Here is a 19,785-nt window from a genome sequence, read left to right as displayed (position 1 = left end):
CTCACAACAACAAAGCTATTTTACAAAAGCAAATTGTTACTATTGTAGAAACTATGTATAGTGACAGATTTAGGCCCGTATTAATAATACGATATTATTATTAGACAACAATTTTTTTTATGAAATATGTACTTAGCTGATAGTAAAAAAGAAAGTGTGAATAGAATAATAGCTTTCAGTGAAAGTAAATTAGTTAAAAAGTAAGATATAAGTAGTAGATTTAAAAAAATCTTATTAAAAAATAAGCAAAATATTTTTGAAATCAGTCAAGTTAAAATACTAAACAATTTCTCAAGTATCGTCTTGAGACACATTCATTAATACGGGCCTTTTTATTTTTAAGTATACAGCAGCCAGCCTTTTTAAGGAAATCTTTTTTTTATCTACATACTATAATTTATGGTTATATGTTAAACTTTATAATTGACAAGAAACGTTTATATTTATAGTAAAGACAAAGGATAACAGTAACTGTAAAGAGGCGAGCTTGATTTTCATAATATTATTATTAAATATTGAGGAAATATTGTTTCTAGTTTGAAAACAGATTAATACAACATACGTACGTCTAATATTATTTCTAAATATGTTAATAATTACACGAAGATATTTAAATTCGAAATGATATCATCCTAGAATGACCCTTTTTACGAAAAGCAAGCTCGCTCTATTAATATGGGAACCTCCAGATTTATATTTAGCATGAGCTTAGGGTTGCCACTTCTCACGATTCATAACTATTGTAATTTAAATAACATTTATACCTTTTTATTTCTTAACGTTAGTACAAGTAGTATTAAAGTTACTTGTTTTCTAACCTCTAACTCTAGATTTTATCACGATAAAGATTTACATGTTTAAAAAAGTGATAATTGTTAGAAGTTTCTTAGTTCAAACTAAATAACCACAGATAAACAATCCAAGAAGGTCACTTTATAGACGAATGCGATTTTTAAAAATTCAAGTTTAGATTTTCGAAGATCACAAAAGTTTTAGAAAGTTGTCAATTGTTTTTCTAGTCGGCAGGTGGCAACCGTAAGCGAAACAGTGTGGGTTTACAAGTTGTCGATGATGTATGCGTCGTCGTTATTCTGCTGCCGCCTCATATTGTCCATCTGCAAGAAAAGTTGAGGGTCTAGAAAATCTATTTTTATGGTTTATCCAGCGGTTTTATGGTAAGAAACGAAATGGACGGGCATGTTAAAATCACATTTAAAATTAAAATAGTTACTTAAGGAAAAAAATAAACTGTCTCCGTGGAATCTCTACACACTTGATATTGGAAAATCATCAGTTGATATACTAAAATTGAAAACAAAATTAAAATTATAAACATTTTTGGTCAACCACATAATCAGATGCTTGTGTCAGCCCTATACAAAGTCGCTTTTTGGAAGTTAAACAGTACTTATTATTATTCTGTGGTTAAACCCAATATTTCTCATGTAGAATAAGAAATGAACATTTTTGTGAACTGATTTAAATGTTAGTAGATTTATTTATTTATTTATTGAATTTAAATCTGCAGTTACGTTTCGGAAGGCCTTTAACTAACTACTAAACAAAGTAGAGCTATGTTTACTAGACATGTCCGGGCAAACGACCTACTCCAGACAAGCATATAAATAATTCTCACCCAATGCTTGACGATGTTCCGAAGTTTGAACTTGATGGCGTCCCGGGAGGCGCCATCCTCTCGGTCGTACACACCTGTTGAAATTTTAGTTAGGTTAGTCTAAACTCTTTAAAGTCTCGATAGGCTTTCTTTCAAACAAATGAAGCCAGTCTATGTCTCTGTAGTATTACAAGATATTGAGCAGAATAAAGTAGGTACTTTTAACTAGGTTTTGCCAAGTTTTGCTCCCAAATTAGTCCACATGGATTTCATCTTGACACGCTATAAGATCCGGCCTGCAACCTTATTAACATTTTCAACGCCAATGACGGATCCATGCGTACATCAGGTTGACCGCCAACGACAGATTAGTCAGCCTTAAAAATGACGTCAGTAATAGGCTAATTGAGTATTATGTAACTGGAAAACTGGAATGCAACTCTCCCTCGCACCAACCCGCACACCTCTCCGCGTTCGCCCCGTCCGTACCAGAGAGTCGATGTGACGTCATGGCTACCAGGTACGCAGTTAACACGACCGGGTGGTAATACATAGGTATTTTACAAAATAACCGAGAGTGCCCAGGTGGCGTCTCCTCCTGGCCCATCTGGTGACACCTATGAGTTCTTGGTTCGTCTGCTGTAAAGGACCACTCACCACCAATCACCATCCCTGACAAGTATGATGTCGGCCGCTGTACCTACCCGGAGTGGGGGTAGCCTGGATGGGAGGAGGTCTCTTCCTGGCCGAGCTGGAAGCGGGCTATCAGGTCTTGGTTCCTTGTAACAGAAGGACCACTCACCACCATCCCTGACGGGTATGATGTCGTCTCCCAGGGGAAGCAGGCCACTGTACCCGGAGTGAGGGAAGCCTGGATGTAGGGGCGTCTCATCCTGGCCCAGTTGGTGACGCCTATCAGTTCTTGATTCCTTGTAACAGAGGGACCACTCACCACCATCCCTGACGGGTATGATGTCGTCTCCCAGGGGCAACAGGCCGCTGTACCCGGAATGAGGGTAGCCTGGGTGGGGGGGCGTCTCTTCCTGGCCGAGCTGGAAGCGGGCTATCAGGTCTTGGATCGTCTGCTGTAGAGAACCACTCACCACCATCCCTGACGGGTATAATGTCATCTCCCAGGGGCTGCAGGCCGCTGTATCCATAGTAAGGGTAGCCTGGATGTGGAGGCGTCTCTTCCTGGCCCAGCTGGTGGCCGGCTATCAGGTCTTGGTTCCTTATAACTGAGGGACCACTCACCACCATCTCTGACGGGTATAATGTCGTCTCCCAGGGGCAGCAGGCCGCTGTACCCGGAGTGAGGGTAGCCTGGGTGGGGGGGCGTCTCTTCCTGGCCCAGCTGGTGACGGGCTATCAGGTCTTGGTTCGTCTGCTGCGAATAAAAGGTTGTTAATGTTAAAATGTGGCTGCAGATTTGATTCCTGGAGCAAATTATGACAACGTGATCAACACACGCTTTTTTTACCATCCGAACTATCAGAACATCCTGAACCATGACTTAAAATGATTTGATTCTTTTCCTAATATAATATGTACAAAATCAGATACTTTGATATCATCGATCTTGAAGTTTTGATTGGACTAATGTTATCTACATACATTTTATTTACGAGTATGAACTCTTGTTTTCTCTTTACTTATTGCGCGAGGTGATTTAGGGTAAGTCCAGGATAGATGCCCCACTTTTTGAAACAGCTCTGTAACTCAGTCAGTAAGTTTTTATCAACAATTTGACCTTAGTATCTGTAAACTTTGGTCTTTCGTCTATGATATTACTATAATTATTTTAGTTTAAGTTATACCGATTCTGAGTAAATACTATTTTAATTGACCTCTAAAAAGTGGGATAGACGCCTAATGTGGGGGATAGAAGACTGACTGTATGATTGCTTCAAAGGATAGATGCCTGATGCAGGGATAGATGACTCGTTAATACAGTTTTTGAATTCTAAGGATCAAATGCATTTTGAAATCAAACAAGCCAAGTATTATTATTTAACATTGTTTGTTATTAAATGAATTAAAAATGAAATTTAATATTTTTTATTAAAAATAGTACATAGTACATCCACCCGAAGTCGGGTAAAAAGGTAATTCGATCAGAAGGGCACCCTATTTATTACTTTTCTTAGGTTAGCCGTACTACATTCTTTTTTTCTTCTTACTTGCTACTTGTGACAAAAAGAGCAGGTTAGGATAGATGCCCCTAGGTGCATGGGACATGGCCCTAAGGGCATCTATACCCAAAAAAAAATAGGCAACTATCCTTTTAGCATAGGATAGGTGCCTTTTTTAATAAAAAATATAATAACACTAAAAATCTAATTCAACATAGCTATCCCGTCTAATTTATAAGATAGTCTATCAAATTATATAAAAATCTGCTTCATTTTACAGCTGACAAAAAAATTATCCATTAAAAGATACGTACCAATTTTATTTCGACGCTCGCTAAGGTTTGGCCGCGGAAGATTTTTGCTCTCACTGGCTAAACGAATGCACTCTTTGATGGTTTGCGAGGCGAAAAGTGGTACGGGGAGGTCCCTTTCTATTATACGTACTATAACTTTAGGCTAAGTTGCTTGTAACATAGTGTACTTAAAATCGCGGCACCTATCCCAGTGGGGCATGTATCCTGGAATTACCCTATACAATGTAAGAATGAAAGTTCATCTATATTTCAGCTGGATTTTTCATATTTTCTGGCCTCAATAACTCCTTGATTTTCAATACAAATAAACACCTATCCCCGTAGACTTATATTCTTTTTTATATTTCGCCTGCTGAAGATAAATAATTTGTATTCTATAAAAAATATTTGTGTTTAAATTTTGAGTATATTTGAAGTTTAATGATCCTAAAATCTTGCAAGCTTTTCATGATGTGAGCGAAGATTTTGGTGTGCTACGTATTAACCACGATGACGATTTAGAATGTGGGAGATAAACCCTTGACATACGTTATCCAAATGCAATAGATACGGGATACGTGTTAACATAGGATTTACCTAACCGTAAAAGTTACATAATATGAACTGTAAACTCAACGTTTCCCTTTTTTTGTAACCAAGAAGGTTTAAAGTAAGCCACCCAATATGCAGATGCGTTGTCGTCGTTTAGCTAATCTTGTAGACTAGACGTGTGCCTCATGCAAATGTCGAATCAACAGTCGCTAGATTTAATTAGGGCAGGTAAGACCTTTGTTAAGTATTTAGAGACTGGTGTGAGAGCGTTGCTATTTGTTGAGGTCCTTGCTAACGAGAGTTTTGGTAAGACAGCAGTAGATTTCAATATTATTAATTGTGTATGAACTAGGGTTGCCAACCGTACTATAATATATAGTATTGTACTATATTTCGGGTCTGCGTACTATATACTGTTGAAAAAATATATAGTACGCAAAAATACTATATTTTCAACACCGACAAATCTAACAAACAAATCCTTCAATTAAAAAAAATAAGAACGCGCCTTTAAAGTAACTTTTAACTGTTAAGATGGCTAAGTCATATAACCTATTGCGCACGTACCATTTCCTTTGATGAGGTCCGTGAACATACCCGATAGGCGATAGCGTGTATCCGAACGCTTGCGTAACGAACTTCATCATTTCAGCCATAGGACGTCCACTGCTGAACATAGGCCTCCCCCAATGCTTTCCATGTTGATCGATTGGTAGCGGCCTGCGTCCAGCGCTTCCCTGCTACCTTTACGATGTCGTCGGTCCACCTTGTAGGTGGACGTCCCACGCTGCGTTTTCCGGTACGCGGCCTCCATTCCAGAACCTTTCCGCCCCATCGCACGTAACGAACTGGTCAATGTCAAATTGACAAAGTAAATTTTATCGTCGTCAAACGATATTTTGGTCTGCTTTTTTATCGGCAGAATCGTTTTCAACTAGATGTTGTTATTTCTTTTGAAAAGTTGAAATCTTATACAGGGTGTTAGGTAAATGGGTATATGAGCCGACACTAGCCCATGTTAACATGGGCATATAAATGGTATGGTGAAGTCAGAAAATTGACATCTTCATTTTAATTGTTTTTATTTTCATACAAATCGGAATTTATAAATTTATTTTGTATGAAAATTAAAAAAATTTAAATGGTGATATGAAATTTCTGACTTCACCATACCATTTATATGCCCATGTTAACATGGGCTAGTGTCGGCTCATATACCCATTTACCTAATATCCTGTATAAATTAGGTATGGAAAGTGGTAGTGATAACGAAAGTGCGTCAAATTCTATTGCGCCGCTAACGCCGACTAAAAAACGAAAAATACCAAAAAGACTCCAAATAAAATAAACCGGAGTGGGAAAGAGAGTATGACTGGATTACTGAAGATCCCCAAAATATACAGTGTGAGTCACGATAAAGTGCACCTATGAAAATATGTGAAACTAGACCTATTTTTTTCGAGAAAAAAAGGTAAAAAAATTTTTGAGATTTAAAAAAAAAAATTAATAAAAACAATTTCTTCCAATTACTTCTCGTAAAGAAAACGTAATAACTTTTAAACTAAGAGGTATATCCTGATAAAATAAAAACAATAATAATGCTAAATAATAGGCGATACTAATAAAATACCCAGAAAATGCCAACAAATAATAAAAAAATATACATTATGAAAAATATCTGCTTCTAAATTCGTGTTTTTTTGGTTATTTGATCAATTTCTCCAAAAAAGCCCCTATAACAGGTGGTTTTTATTGCTTTGTATTATTCTCTATCGTATTAGTTACTTTTGTAAAACTAAAAATTGCATGTCTCTATCCTTATCACAACATATTATGTCAATTTTAAAATCGGCGCTAGAACAACGTAAAAAAGATATTTTTTTTGGTTACAAAACAAAAAAAATGTTGCAATCATTAGAAGCAAAATCTCCCCCACAGAAAGTTATGGAATTCAAAAGATTTTTTTGCTATTTCTTGATAAATGTTTAGACTATCTTAATAATAGATTAATCTTAATAAATTAAATATAAAAAAGGAGGTTTCATTTAATGACTGTGAGACAATATTAGAAGTTCTAAATTTACAAGAAAAATTGAGTATCAAAATGGACGACCTATACTCTGAAATAACGATATTGAATGAAATCTTTGCTAAATTAAAAGACTGTAGTGACTTTACTGACAAAACTACAGGCCAAAAATGACAGCATGTTTTAAAAAATACTGAAAATGACTTACCAAATTTATTTGAAGTTATTTCATTCCTGCTCTCTATTCCCGCCACTTCGGCATTTACAGAAAGGATATTTTCGGTTATGAATTCGAAGTGGCGAGAAGAAAGAAACAGAAGTAGTGTATCATTAATAAAAAAATGAGCTTTTGATTTATCTAAATATACAGTGTGAGTCACGTTAAAGTGTACATATGAAAACAGATGAAACTAGACCTATTTTTATCGACAAAAAAGAGGTCAAAAAATTTTTGAGATTTTTTTTAAATTTTTTATAGAATTTTTTTTCTTCCAATTACTTATTGTGAAGAAAACGTAATAACTTTTAAACTAAGCGGTATATCCTGATAAAATAAAAACAATAATAATGCTAAATAACAGGCGATACTAAAAAAATACATAAAATACACAAAAAATGACAACAAATAATAAAAAATGATACTTTTCGAAAAAAATCTGCTTTAAAATTCGTGTTTTTTTGGTTATTTGATAAATTTCTCCAAAAAATGCCCCTATAACAGGTGGTTTTTATTACTTTTTATTATTCTCTATCGTATTATCTTTGTAAAACCAAAAATCGCATGTCTCTATCCCTATCACAACATTAGCTATGAACCGTGTTTTGTTTCTCTATTTTTTGTCCACTGTTTCAAATAAAATGTCACTAAAATACTTTATAAAAAATTTGTAATGAAAAATATACAATGGTAGGTGATTTGTCTTTAGGTAGGTACTCGCATTAAAATGATCTTTGCAATAATATCGACTGTTTTTTGTAGATAACGTTTTCTCCCTTTTCGTTAACTTACACCATTTATGTATTTCTCAACTTTTCTTAGCTTTAAAAGTGTTTTTCTGGGGCACTAACCATTGTATTAGTATAAAAGGGTTATTATACAATATCTGCATGGTATTTTTTTCGCCATAATTCTATAAAACTCGAAATGATTGCACGAGTCTATGAGCGCGCGAAGGAGCAATGCCATCCCGGCGGAGGTAACGGGCGGTGTGACGTCACGCGCTAAACGGTCAAGTGCGAGTTGATTTTTAAAACATCCAACTTTGAATGCCCATAGAAAATTCAGTTTTTGAGATATCGAAAAAATTCTTTTAAAAATATTTTTAATATTTTATGTTTGATCTTTTTACATTATAAAATAATTACACTCATCTTCCTCATTGCCTAAAACAAATAAAAATAATAAAAATTAAATTATATTTTTTCGCACGATTTGCTCATGCATAGACCTACTGTACCTTATACGGTACACCTATTTTAGACTGGAATAAACCGTATAAAAATAATCTCAATAATATTTTTTTTGTAGTCATGATATCTATTGTACTCTATTTTTAAAATAAAATTGATAAATAACATAATTTACACTGAATAATAAGAAATTATACCTTCTTAAATACATTGTAAATATTTTTTTTTGTATTCTGTCGAGGAATTTCATAAATATTTCCGAAACCACTTGTTAAAACATATTTTTTAATATTTTTATGTAAAATAATCACTTTAAGCTTACTATCACAATCATTTTTACAAATTAATAACAGTTTGGTACTTCGAAATATTTTCAAAAAGATACCGTACCACATAGGGTACGGTAGGGCTAAATGGGTTAAGTTCACACAAGTGATCTGCTGAGTTTTCTCAATGTGCAAATGGTTATTTAGTGTTGTTGAAAACTTTGCGAAAAGACGCTTTTGGTGTATAATATTATGTGTGTTCATAAATAAAGTAAAATTATTAAATTCAAAAGTTTTTGTTTACTAATTTGCATTTCCATGTGCAATGTAGAATTGTAGAACTGTCAGTTTTAGAAAAAAACTTTTAATAACATTTATTCATCGAAATAATGTAACCTATCGACCAGTGATTTAAAAAAATAGAAATTGTGAAAAATAGATCGCTATGTCCAAAAATCACATTTTCAATTCATCCATACGCTCATACGATTCGATGGAATGCGGAGTCGCGGTTGGGGTGAGTGTAACTCTTGGACGAATAATCCATGCTGGACACCAGCGGCAGCTCATTCCGATGATTTATCGGGATCGGGACACCGAAGTATTCGAAGTATTCGCATTCGACGGAATTTTGACATTTCAGAAGTGTTGTCAACACTGAAACATTCCCACTAAGAATGGAGAGCATTTTCATAAATTAAAAAATAATCCTTTCTTGAATTTAAGGTTTCACTTGAAAAACTAAGGCTTAAAAATGTACCGATCATTTCAAAATGGTTATTTGAATTTTTATTATCATACTTTTGAAGTTACAAAAAAAATTGGGAAAATATTTTCAATTACTGGTCTCCCTGGCCAATAATCCATGGGTNGCGCGCCCGGAGAGGCTTAGTTCAAACGATCATTGCAAACGTTGTGATAGGGATAGAGACATGCGATTTTTGGTTTTACGAAGGTAATACGATAGATAATAATACAAAGTAATAAAAACTACCTGTTATAGGGGCATTTTTTGGAGAAATTTATCAAATAACCAAAAAAACACAAATTTTAAAGCAGATTTTTTTTCAAAAAGTATCATTTTTTATTATTTTTTGGCCTTTTTTGTGTATTTTATGTATTTTTTTAGTATTGCCTGTTATTTAGCATTATTACTGTTTTTATTTTATCAGGATATACCGCTTAGTTTAAAAGTTATTAAGTTTTCTTTACAATAAGTAATTGGAAGAAAAAAAATTCTATAAAAAATTAAAAAAAAATCTCAAAAATTTTTTGACCTCTTTTTTATCGATAAAAATAGGTCTAGTTTCATTTATTTTCATATGTACACTTTAACGTGACTCACACTGTATAAAAGGAGAAACTGACTGACTGACTGACAGATCAACGCACAGCCTAAACGGCTAAACGTAGGCACTAGAAATTTGGAAGGGACGCAGCTTAGGTACCGTAGAGGTGCACTAAGAAAGGAATTCCCGAAATTCCCACGGGAACGGGAATTAGCGGGAAAAACGGGATTCACGCGTACGAAGTCGCGGGCGGCCGCTAGTATTAATTTAAAAATTTAATGTGACAAAGCATATGATACTTTTATTTTAAACAAAAAACTGTTACACAGCGCAAGAACTGCAAAAAAATATAGTTTTTATAAAAATAAATAATTAAAAAATGTATATTTGTCTATTTTTTTGTTTTTCCCATAAAATACTATATTTTTTTAATGTACTATATTTTTTTCCACCTTATTTTGGAAAATACTATATTTCGCTGATGAAATGTTGGCAACCCTAGTGTGTACCTATGTGTCTTTAGATATTTGCACACAGGTCGTCAATCGATACAAAGACTTCTAAATAGGTAACTTCTTGTCAGGCTTTACAGTGCTGCTGTGTATGACCGAAAGTTGTCATTCTTTACATTTTGATTACATATTTTTTGAACTTAATACAAATTTAATTCTGATGAGCCACTTAATTTTTAGTAGATACAACAAAGTCTATGGCTTTGACGCTAGCCAAAAAGATGGTGTCTTTTTCAAGACTGCTACTTAAACCAACCCAGAAGTTTACTATCTCAATTTAGAGCTTCTGCTTGCTAACTGAAACCTAAAACTTTCCAAACCTAAATAACTTCAAAGTTCGTATCGTATCGTTTCAGCCGAAAGACGTCCACTACTGGACAAAGGCCTTCCCCAAGGATTTCCACGAAGACCAGTCCTACGCCGCTCACATCCAGGCACCTCCCGCGACCTTCACCAGATCATCGGTCCAATTTGCAATAACTTCAAAGTTAATTTAACTTAAACTTACGTCAATGGCGGCAATGTCAGACCTCTTGCCGTGCCCTCCGAAGCAGGAGTGACCGAATGCTGAACATCCTCCTGTTGACAAAAACATTTGTGTCAAAACTTCATACAGTTCATTCCTGTAAAAGAATTTTGTTTAGACTACGTAAGCTCTTAAGTTTTTACATTTATGACAATAAATTATTACCTAAACGCTCATTCAATGTAAAAATGACAAAAAACGAACGTAATTTTTTTATTGTTTTATTATCTCGGTGGCCAGTACTTGTATCTACAGAAAAAAAGATTTTAAAACAATAAGGATAATAACCGATCTTTTTACGTCAAACTTTTTCAACATTGCCAGGCAATTTCATCAGAAAATTGGGTCTGGCCACAATTTTCACTAATTAGCATTATCGCGGGAAATCTTTCGTACATTTTCCGGAATTTTCTCGATTCAAATTCTTAATTCTAAATAACTATAGCCGGAGCCAACTGAATTGAAATCAAGCAAACAAGCGGGTCCACGCTAAAGTCTGGGTAAACAACTAGTTCATTCCGATTGCCTAGGTAGAAATGCTGCAGTATTTTAGATTTTTAGACCAATTTGCGTCTCGGGAATGTTTGGACTTTGCTTTTAAAAATAAAGCTAATTGGGTCGTTTTCGTTAGGTGTTATTCCGGTTATATTTTAATCCGTTAATTCAAGTGTAATAGGGTGTTTTTATGAATATGAGTTTACGTGGGATATTTTAAACTTGAATCAACCTCATTTCCCGGTAAGAAATACGATACCGTTTTTCAGCGGGCACGCTAAGCCGTATCGGTCGTTCGATACTGTTTGTTATTTTTTAAAGAATTAATTAATGTCCCTTTATTTCTTCCGTCATTCATCCATATTCCAATATGAATTACGTGTACCATATTCGACAGACAGACGACCGATTCTTGAATTAACATTGCTACAAAAACATTTTTCCTCCGTCAAATAAACATAGAATCGAAATGTGGGCCTAAGGCGCCTCCATTGACATACGACACAACTCGATTGTTCCCTTTCAAAGCAACCATTGTAATATTCAGTTTATTTGTCATTCAAATCAAAAATTGATTTCTTTGATTCGTCATACGTGTGTAACAGATACCTTTTTGTGTCATGCGCCTTGACATTTCCGAGTACAACAATGAATGCTGATTAATTAACAGCCATTCAATTATACTTTGGGTTATTATGTTAAATGATTACATCCTAATTTTTCTTTTAAAATTCGTTACTTGCGTTTGTCATATTTAAAATTACTTAAATTGCTCAGTATAAATAATAAAATATGTTACTCTTTATTACACATTGCATCTACAAACATTGTAATTACAAAAATGGTAATTTTTCAAATTGCAATCTACTTTTTTAATCCTGGCCTTCAACGCCGATATTTTAGAACACATTTTTGCGACCTCTGCCGTTCATTATATTCTCTATCCACGTCCAAATTCAAATTTGTGTTCGAATCCGAATTTGCCACAGATTATCGTCATAACAGTTCTATTTTTAAAGATTCGAACATTCGAACGCTGATTAATCTGTGGAGAATCGACAACCTCTTTGGTATCAGTTAGAGATGCAAATTCGGCGCGCGTGCCGTCCCGAGCAAAAAGGTTGCAACTTGCAATGCTCTCAGTTATCACAAAAGAGGTTTCAGACACAGACTAACAAGATTACTAACTGGGGACGATAATTGCGTACATTCTGTACGATGTTTTTAAACAAGCGTGTTAGGGAGATGAGTAAATTACCTACCAAGTTTAGTTTTGTTTTTATTTAAGGTTGATTTTGTTTAGAATAAAGTTTTTTAAAGAAAAGTATCATGATGCTCACTATAACCTTTTGCTACTAAAGAATCATCTCTTTCATACCTCTTGTACTTCGATACGCAACGGATTAAGATCAAAGCAGAAAAATAGGCTTTGTTGCATCGATGACGTGTATGATCCAAAAAAAGTAAAATGTCACTTATTCCCGCGCCAAAAAAATGTTGACAGCTGTCAGAATATCGTTCCCGTTCACCAATCTTTCAGGTGGGCTTCATTCATTCGGATAAAGGCCAAAGGTTACACAACACACCACGTAACGCCCCCGGCGTTTGCAGTGACACGCATGTTGCATCTGGCGATAGGATTAGTTCTAACGAACCTGCCGTGATGTAATGGTCTAAGGCATAAGCTTGCTGAAGCTATAGTAAGCTGATCATCCGTCATGGATAATGATCGTTTTTAAGGATGATTATGTCCTCTCGTGATTCATTAGTATGTCAATAATGTCATGACCATGATTATTTGACTATTTAGTGCAGTCCTGTGGGTCTAGACATAATGCACTTTTTGATCGAATCCGTCAAAACTCCATACAAAAAAAAAGCTTTTCGACCACTTTTCGACTGGTTTACGATTATAATGTGCACTTTGTCTAGACCCACTGTTGTCCCCCCTGGCTAGTTAGTCTGGCGTACTTCAAACGATTATTTCGTGCGAAGTTTTCAATCAACATTTTTAGTAACGACAATCAAAATTTTTAAGCTTGTTATTACATCTTCAACTAATTGGTTGAATACCAATAGTTGTTAGAGCAATTACAGGTCGAAACTTTTCTTGACTTATTTCAATAGTTGTATGACCATGAGCGTCAGTTCAGTCTGGCCTAAAACAAGTAGTAAAGCTTAGGGATTAGGACACAGTTTTTTTCTTCTTTGGCTCTAGGATACGGTTCTATACGGCCTACTACGGTAACTTGAGTTTGAATTGACTTTTGGTCGTAATTTCGTAGTGTTTTAGACCTCCTTGTTTGCTCCAACCACGCATTAGGGTTGGCGCTAACTTGGTCGTTGAGGCTGCTTGCATAACTCGTTACACGACCTGGCCTGTGTTTACTCGCACTAACAAATACAATGGCGAAACCACTGTTGGGTTAGGTTATTGTGTGCGTTGCTGCTTGAATCAAGTCTAGGTACATCGAGAGGCGGTTAACTAAGACCACCTGGATTGTGCTGCTCCGACTGGCTTATTTTGTACCAGTTATAGTTTACTTCCTACTTGACATATTAAGAAGTATTTATGTGCATATAACAGTTTCTGCCTTTATAGTGATGGAAGAGGCACTTAGTCTATATATATAAAAGAAAGTCGTGTTAGTTACTCCACTTATAACTCAAGAACGGCTGAACCGATTTAGCTGAAAATTGTCAGGGAGATAGTTTAGAGCCAGGAGAAGGACATAGGATACTTTTTATCCCGTTCGAAATAAAAAAAAGTCTGCTTATTTATTGCCATTAAGGCGGAACAAAGTTCGCCGGGTCAGCTAGTTTATAAATAAAATTACGTGCATCACTTCACTTACATCACAACTTTTAAATAACCTTTTCTCTTCGGGAGGCACCTATTGATGCCTAGTCAAAAGTCACTTCTCAATACGGATGACATCTATTGTTGTTTTGGCAAAGCCAATACTCAATCACGATTTGAAATGTAAAATACGAATGTAATTATGAAACTTTCAAATGAATGAAACTACCGTAAGTCTAATACTTTTTAAAATATCTTGATGTAAAGTGGAGCAAACAGACACAGCGTAAAAATACCCCGTATTGAGAGGCGCACTTTGGTTTCCAATAGCCCGTAGGGAAAAATAGCTCTTAAGCCCAACCACGGCTATTTGCATAACTTAGTATTCTATGAATTTAATCAAGTTTATCCGACTCCAAAAAATCTATCACCAGTAAAAACCAAGTAACTACATCTCTCAATCTCTAATATAGTAGTTCCTTTAATATCGTTTATACTAACTAACCCATTTAAAACAAAACCACCTGCATTTTCTCTCCCCTCATGAAACAATTAACTCCTTTTTGGTTGCAGTAATAATGTTACCATATTCAGTGCAAAGAAACCGCAACAAAATGTCGCCGACGCGAATTCGCAGCCACAAAGGGGGTCATAAGCTTCGTTTTTCCCGCTTAATTGAGAAACGTCACTTACAGCGTTACTACGGGAACCGGCAAGAGAACAAAACACAAACTTCATTCGTTTTGAATTTAGAACTCTACTTTTTTAAATGTTTGTTGCATGCTATGTTTTTCTCGTTTTTTCAGCCTTGGGTTTAGACAAATGGAACAATAAGCTGCACTGTTTTAGAGCTATAAATGTTTACTACTTAAAATCTATCAAGTAGGTCAGTACTTAAATAGTTTATGTAGTTACTGATATTTTAAGAAATAAATATATCGGAGAACTTTATGATTCAATTATATTTTAAATTGGTAAGATACTGAAAAGCAGTTTACAGTAAAATTTATTCGTATCTAGGCAAGTAACATAATTTCAATCCACTGTTTGATTTTGACAATTCTCGCACTTAATAAAAACAACCCCAACTAAATTATTTGTCTAGTTTAACTATTGTTGTTATAATTTCCAATTATCACGTGCATGTGGACTATTTTAAACTAAACATAGCTTACCTAACGTATAACTAGCTTTTCTTTTCTTATTTTAAAAACGAAATTTTCCTAACCCTTTACATAATTATTAAGTTAACGTCTCACTCCATGTTCATTTTCACAAATCAAAACAAATGAAGGTGAAACCGCCAAAAACTTATTTAAAATCATCCCCAAGTGTCCCTTTACCTTTTAACTGCAAAATGAACCTTAATCACTTGCTGAGAAGTGTCAAAATGTTGTAATTTAAAAGTAAAAGTGCCGGACTTATTGCAATAAACGTTAAAATTAACGTTAATGGACATACACGGTCTCCTTTGAGAATTACACGATATGAAGTTCAAAACTTTTTACCAAAATGACAGTTTTAAAGGATAATCTTGTAAACTCTTTATACCTACATTCCAATTATTGATATTATAGCCAAACATGCCTAAATGAGTTACTGAAATATGTCAGTTAATTAATTTTATTGATAAATTAAGTAATTTTCAACCCATTTTAATTATAGAGGGGGACTTTCACCATTATAATTATAGAAATAACCTTACATGGGTGTCACCAATAAAGATAATAATCATTATTTTGTTCAAACCTACGTCTCAGGTTTGAACAAATTAATGAGTACTTCAATTAACTCCTCTAATTAATGCTATGAAGTGTTATTTCATGAATCTTAAAGTAATTACTAGTGTCAGTCACCTTAAGTAATAGTTACTTTATAAATATAATATGTATAGTAAACGGAAATACATATATACAACTAGCATTCCGCCCGCGGCTTCGCCCGCGTGGAATTTTGTCTGTCACTGAAAAATTTAATCACGCGCGTCCCTGTTTCAAAAACCGGGATAAAAACTATCCTATGTCCTTTCCCGGGACTCGAACTATCTCTATGCCAAATTTCATCAAGATCGGCTCAGTGGTTTGGGCGTGAAAGAAAGACAGACAGACAGCGTTACTTTCGCATTTATAATATTAGTATAGATTAGTTATAGATAGTATAGATTACGTGTCTATTATTAGATTTTAAATATTGTAAAAATAAACTTTTCGCTTTAGAAAAGCCTCCTACATGAGCTTTGAAAGTTTGAAATTCCACAGACAAACTAGAATCCAAAAGTCGCTGGCAAATGTTAATTTGAGTCTTTGTCCAATTTGTTTGTGCCAGCTAATAAGCGGCTTTTGACTAGTTGTTTCATGTTGCCACAATAGACGAGCAGGACAGCAGACATTAAGTACTCTTATTTCTATTCATCATCGTTAATCATACGTTTATTCTTTTGCATTTTGTAGCTTGCCGAATTTTACTGTACTGTAAAACTTTGCCGCAACCCTAACATCATTTACACATTAAGAAAGTAATAGTTTAATTTTGTTGAAGCACTGCAATTTACTACTTTAGATCCTATCTGTGGACAATGGTGCTGGTTGCATTGTTAAAAAAATTTCAAATTATTAAGATTTAGTACATAAGTCCTCAATGTAACTGTTTGTTGTCCCAAATTAAGAGAAAAAAAAATCATCATCATAATTTCAGCTACAAAGACGTCCACAGCTTGACATAGCACTACCCCAATGGTTTCCACATCGCCCGGTTGGTAGCGCCCTCCTGTTATCTATATTATTATTACCGGCTTCATGTCTAACTCCTTCTCAGTCTCAGCAGTACTTCTCTGGAACGGCCTTCCGGCGAGTTTGCGAAAAGCAACCTCCAAATTTACATTCAAAAAGGCTCTGCGCAACTATTTCAAAGACTAAAACTTTTTTTTTTTTTCTCTTATCTCTGACAGGTGTTATGTGTACGCCAATATTATTATTATGTTTATGTATCTAGGTGTATGTCTATTATATTAATATGTATTCGTATGTTATTTATTTTATCTAATGCTATGTAAGTATATTCATTAAACGTCATATTTATTACACCGCCTTAGTCTCTCTGCTCGACCTGTGGTTGACTGGCAGATAATGCCACCTGGCATTAAGTCCGCCACTGTACAGTTGTATGTGCAAAAGTGTAAATAAATAAATAAATAAATTATTATGAGGTTATGGATTCACCTTGTGAATGAACGTTCCACGCTGCGTTTTAGGTATTTATAATAAAAGTCATAATAGTCATTTATTCTTGATAATAGGCTTTTAAAAAGCGCTTATATTCACGCGCTTATAATTTTATCCCTACCACTGCTTCGGGACAATAAATAGGCCTGTGTTGAGAAGAAGCATAGGCATTGATTTTATGAACTTTTTTTAAGACCTTTTGATCTTTTGAGATGAAATATATCGATAACAATACTTACCTTAACAATATAGTCATTATTTCAAAACAAGTCTGAAAAAGGTTGACGATTTCTTCTCACTTGAGCCGATCAAACGAGTCCATTCAGTATTTAGGACTCCTGAAGTGTGGCAGGGTAAGCAATATTTGGGACAATTATTGGGAGGGCCAAGTGGGAAATACATATGACATCAATTTTCGCAATTTTACCGGATTTCTTCGATTTCTTTGTCACATTGTAGATATTTGCGTCAATGAATTCTACAAATTTTCCCTTAGAAATGTTGCAAAGCTCGACTGTGGGTGGTAGTTTAAGCACTTAAATTGGTCTATTAATAACAGGTGCTCTAAAATCTAAAATAGTTTACAATTTATTTATAGGGGCAATCAAGTACTAGCTTCTGACCACGACTTCGCCCTCGTGTACAAAATAGCCTGTGTGCTATTCTGATAATAAATTATACCTAATACTGTAAGAATTTATCAAAATACGTCCAGTAGTTTTTGTGTTAAGAAGAACCAAGTAACAAAAGATCCATTCATGCATATTCTATGCTAACTCAAAAGCATCTACTTATAATTGTTTTAAAATATTAATTTGTAAAGTGTAACTAATCAATAACAATGTGAAAATGCGAATACAAAAGTATTGAGACCATTATTTCAATATTTGTACAGACGAGCAAATCAAGCTTAACATTGTGGCATCTTGCGTAGTTGTATTAAGAGCTACTTTTCAACGAAAATGAATAGTCTAATATGCTGTCAACTGTACTTATAACCGTTCCTACTGTCTCAAAAGTCAACTGTGGTTTCGCCTTTGAATCGAACTTTCAATAGAATTTGTTTTTATTCAGAATCAAGCGCTTTTGTTCTTCTGATGATGTTAAAATCATTGTTAAATGAAGAGTTAATATTGTAACAGAAAAGTTAACAACCATTCTGTGGGTTGTGTAAGTAAAAGAAGTTATAAGCCTGTAGAATGACTTTTATTGACAATTTTCCCTAAAGGGCTGACTTTACAATTCAAACACAACTTCTTAATCTTTATGAGAAATGTTTAATTTCAATCTACTTTTATTTTCGAAAATCTCTCCTTTTGGTTTTAATGTTACACCTTTTAAAACCTTCTTTAAGCATGTACACATTTTAGAAACATATCATCCTGTAGATAAAACATCTCTGACTCCTGATTTTAGGAATTTACATACTTTTAGCAAGAAACCCCTTGAGCCCTCGAAATGTGAGAGCTTTTTAATTAAGCTCTTTTACTTAATTTGAAGATAAATGTTGATGTGAAAATTGTACGTGCTTCTTGAAAAATCTTATATTTACCTCTACTTTTTCCTTGTTATTTAGTACTATGGCTCACCCCCACTTCGCATGTCCCATGCGGGAACCTTCGATTGGAAAATCCAACGTCCTAATAAGGCGATATTCCAAGAACCACAACGTATTAATTGCCTACAATTATCCTACTAAAGTTGTCTATTTTGACAAGGTAACTTAGCCCTCATTACCATTCCGAACTTAAGGCAAATGATTGTGAGTTGTAGTTATTGCAGGTGGGGAAACAGCGGGGCAGAAGCGGGGCTTAAAGTTTAAGCGGCGTGTAAACAAACGCTTTGACCTGGGCCCGTAAACATAAGTCAAAACTAAGTCGCTGAGTACATTTGAAGACAAATAGAAGGACTACAGATATAGATTTGCTTAAAGAAGCCTAGACTATACCTTGAAACTTTACAAAAATAAACAAAAGGGAAAATTTAAACAGGTTCAACTATCATACATAACTTGATGTCTCTATTCTATAACTAAAGCGGGATTCAGGAAAAGGACATGAAACATTTTTAAATGTTCATAATCCTTGTTGTTCAATAGTAACTTTAGATACTTTTGTCCGTCTTCAGCTTTCGGCAACTCTTCAAAACAAAGTTTCGTCATCACCACCGTCATAGTGACGTACAAAAGTGTTTCAATCGCCTGACGTCATGCTCAGTTGTTTGGTAATAGTGATTATTGCGTGGCGTTTGTTTGTGCGGATTTTATTGGACTACGCAGTACACCTTTTTAGTAATTTAGGCTCAGTCTATACGAAATTATCCTTCAGAGCTCGCAAGGTGAGCAGCATCTGAGACATACTAAATTAGTTGCCTAATTTAATATTTTTAGACTTTTATCATCTTACCATGTTAACAATTAACTCAATGTTATAATTAAAACTTAATTAAGTAGAACAATTTAAAAAAACACAATTATGTTTGCCTAAAATTTCAAGTTCAAGCCCAGAAAGTTTAGTATTCCTTTTTTGTAAGGGATTTTTTATTATGAGAGACTATTACTCCACCATCAATGATCCAATAATGCCTATTCACCCATCAATGTATTTTTAGCTCAACTTCTCTCCAACAAGAACACAACTTGTGTC

At 34.6% G+C, this 19,785-nt stretch overlaps 1 protein-coding gene across 1 annotated transcript in view; it reads right to left on the bottom strand.

Moving 5' to 3' along the window:
- Nucleotides 1–991: 991 nt before the first annotated feature.
- CCHa2 (neuropeptide CCHamide-2) overlaps nt 992–19,785 on the bottom strand; it is a 33,764-nt gene continuing 14,970 nt past the window's right edge. Inside the window, exons 3-6 of the mRNA XM_028318564.1 lie at nt 10,607–10,677; nt 2,870–3,002; nt 1,637–1,710; nt 992–1,115 (exon numbers count right to left, since the gene is read on the bottom strand). Of these exons, the coding sequence (XP_028174365.1) occupies nt 1,056–1,115; nt 1,637–1,710; nt 2,870–3,002; nt 10,607–10,677 (338 nt within the window). The 3' untranslated portion in view covers nt 992–1,055. The remainder of the gene's footprint in view (nt 1,116–1,636; nt 1,711–2,869; nt 3,003–10,606; nt 10,678–19,785) is intronic.

The sequence above is a fragment of the Ostrinia furnacalis genome, unplaced genomic scaffold (assembly GCF_004193835.3).
Source record: "Ostrinia furnacalis isolate ACB-3 unplaced genomic scaffold, ASM419383v2 OfSCF6932, whole genome shotgun sequence".
Lineage (NCBI taxonomy): Eukaryota > Metazoa > Arthropoda > Insecta > Lepidoptera > Crambidae > Ostrinia > Ostrinia furnacalis.
The sequence above is the reverse complement of the archived record's forward strand: the minus strand, read 5'-3'. Positions and strand labels throughout refer to the sequence as shown.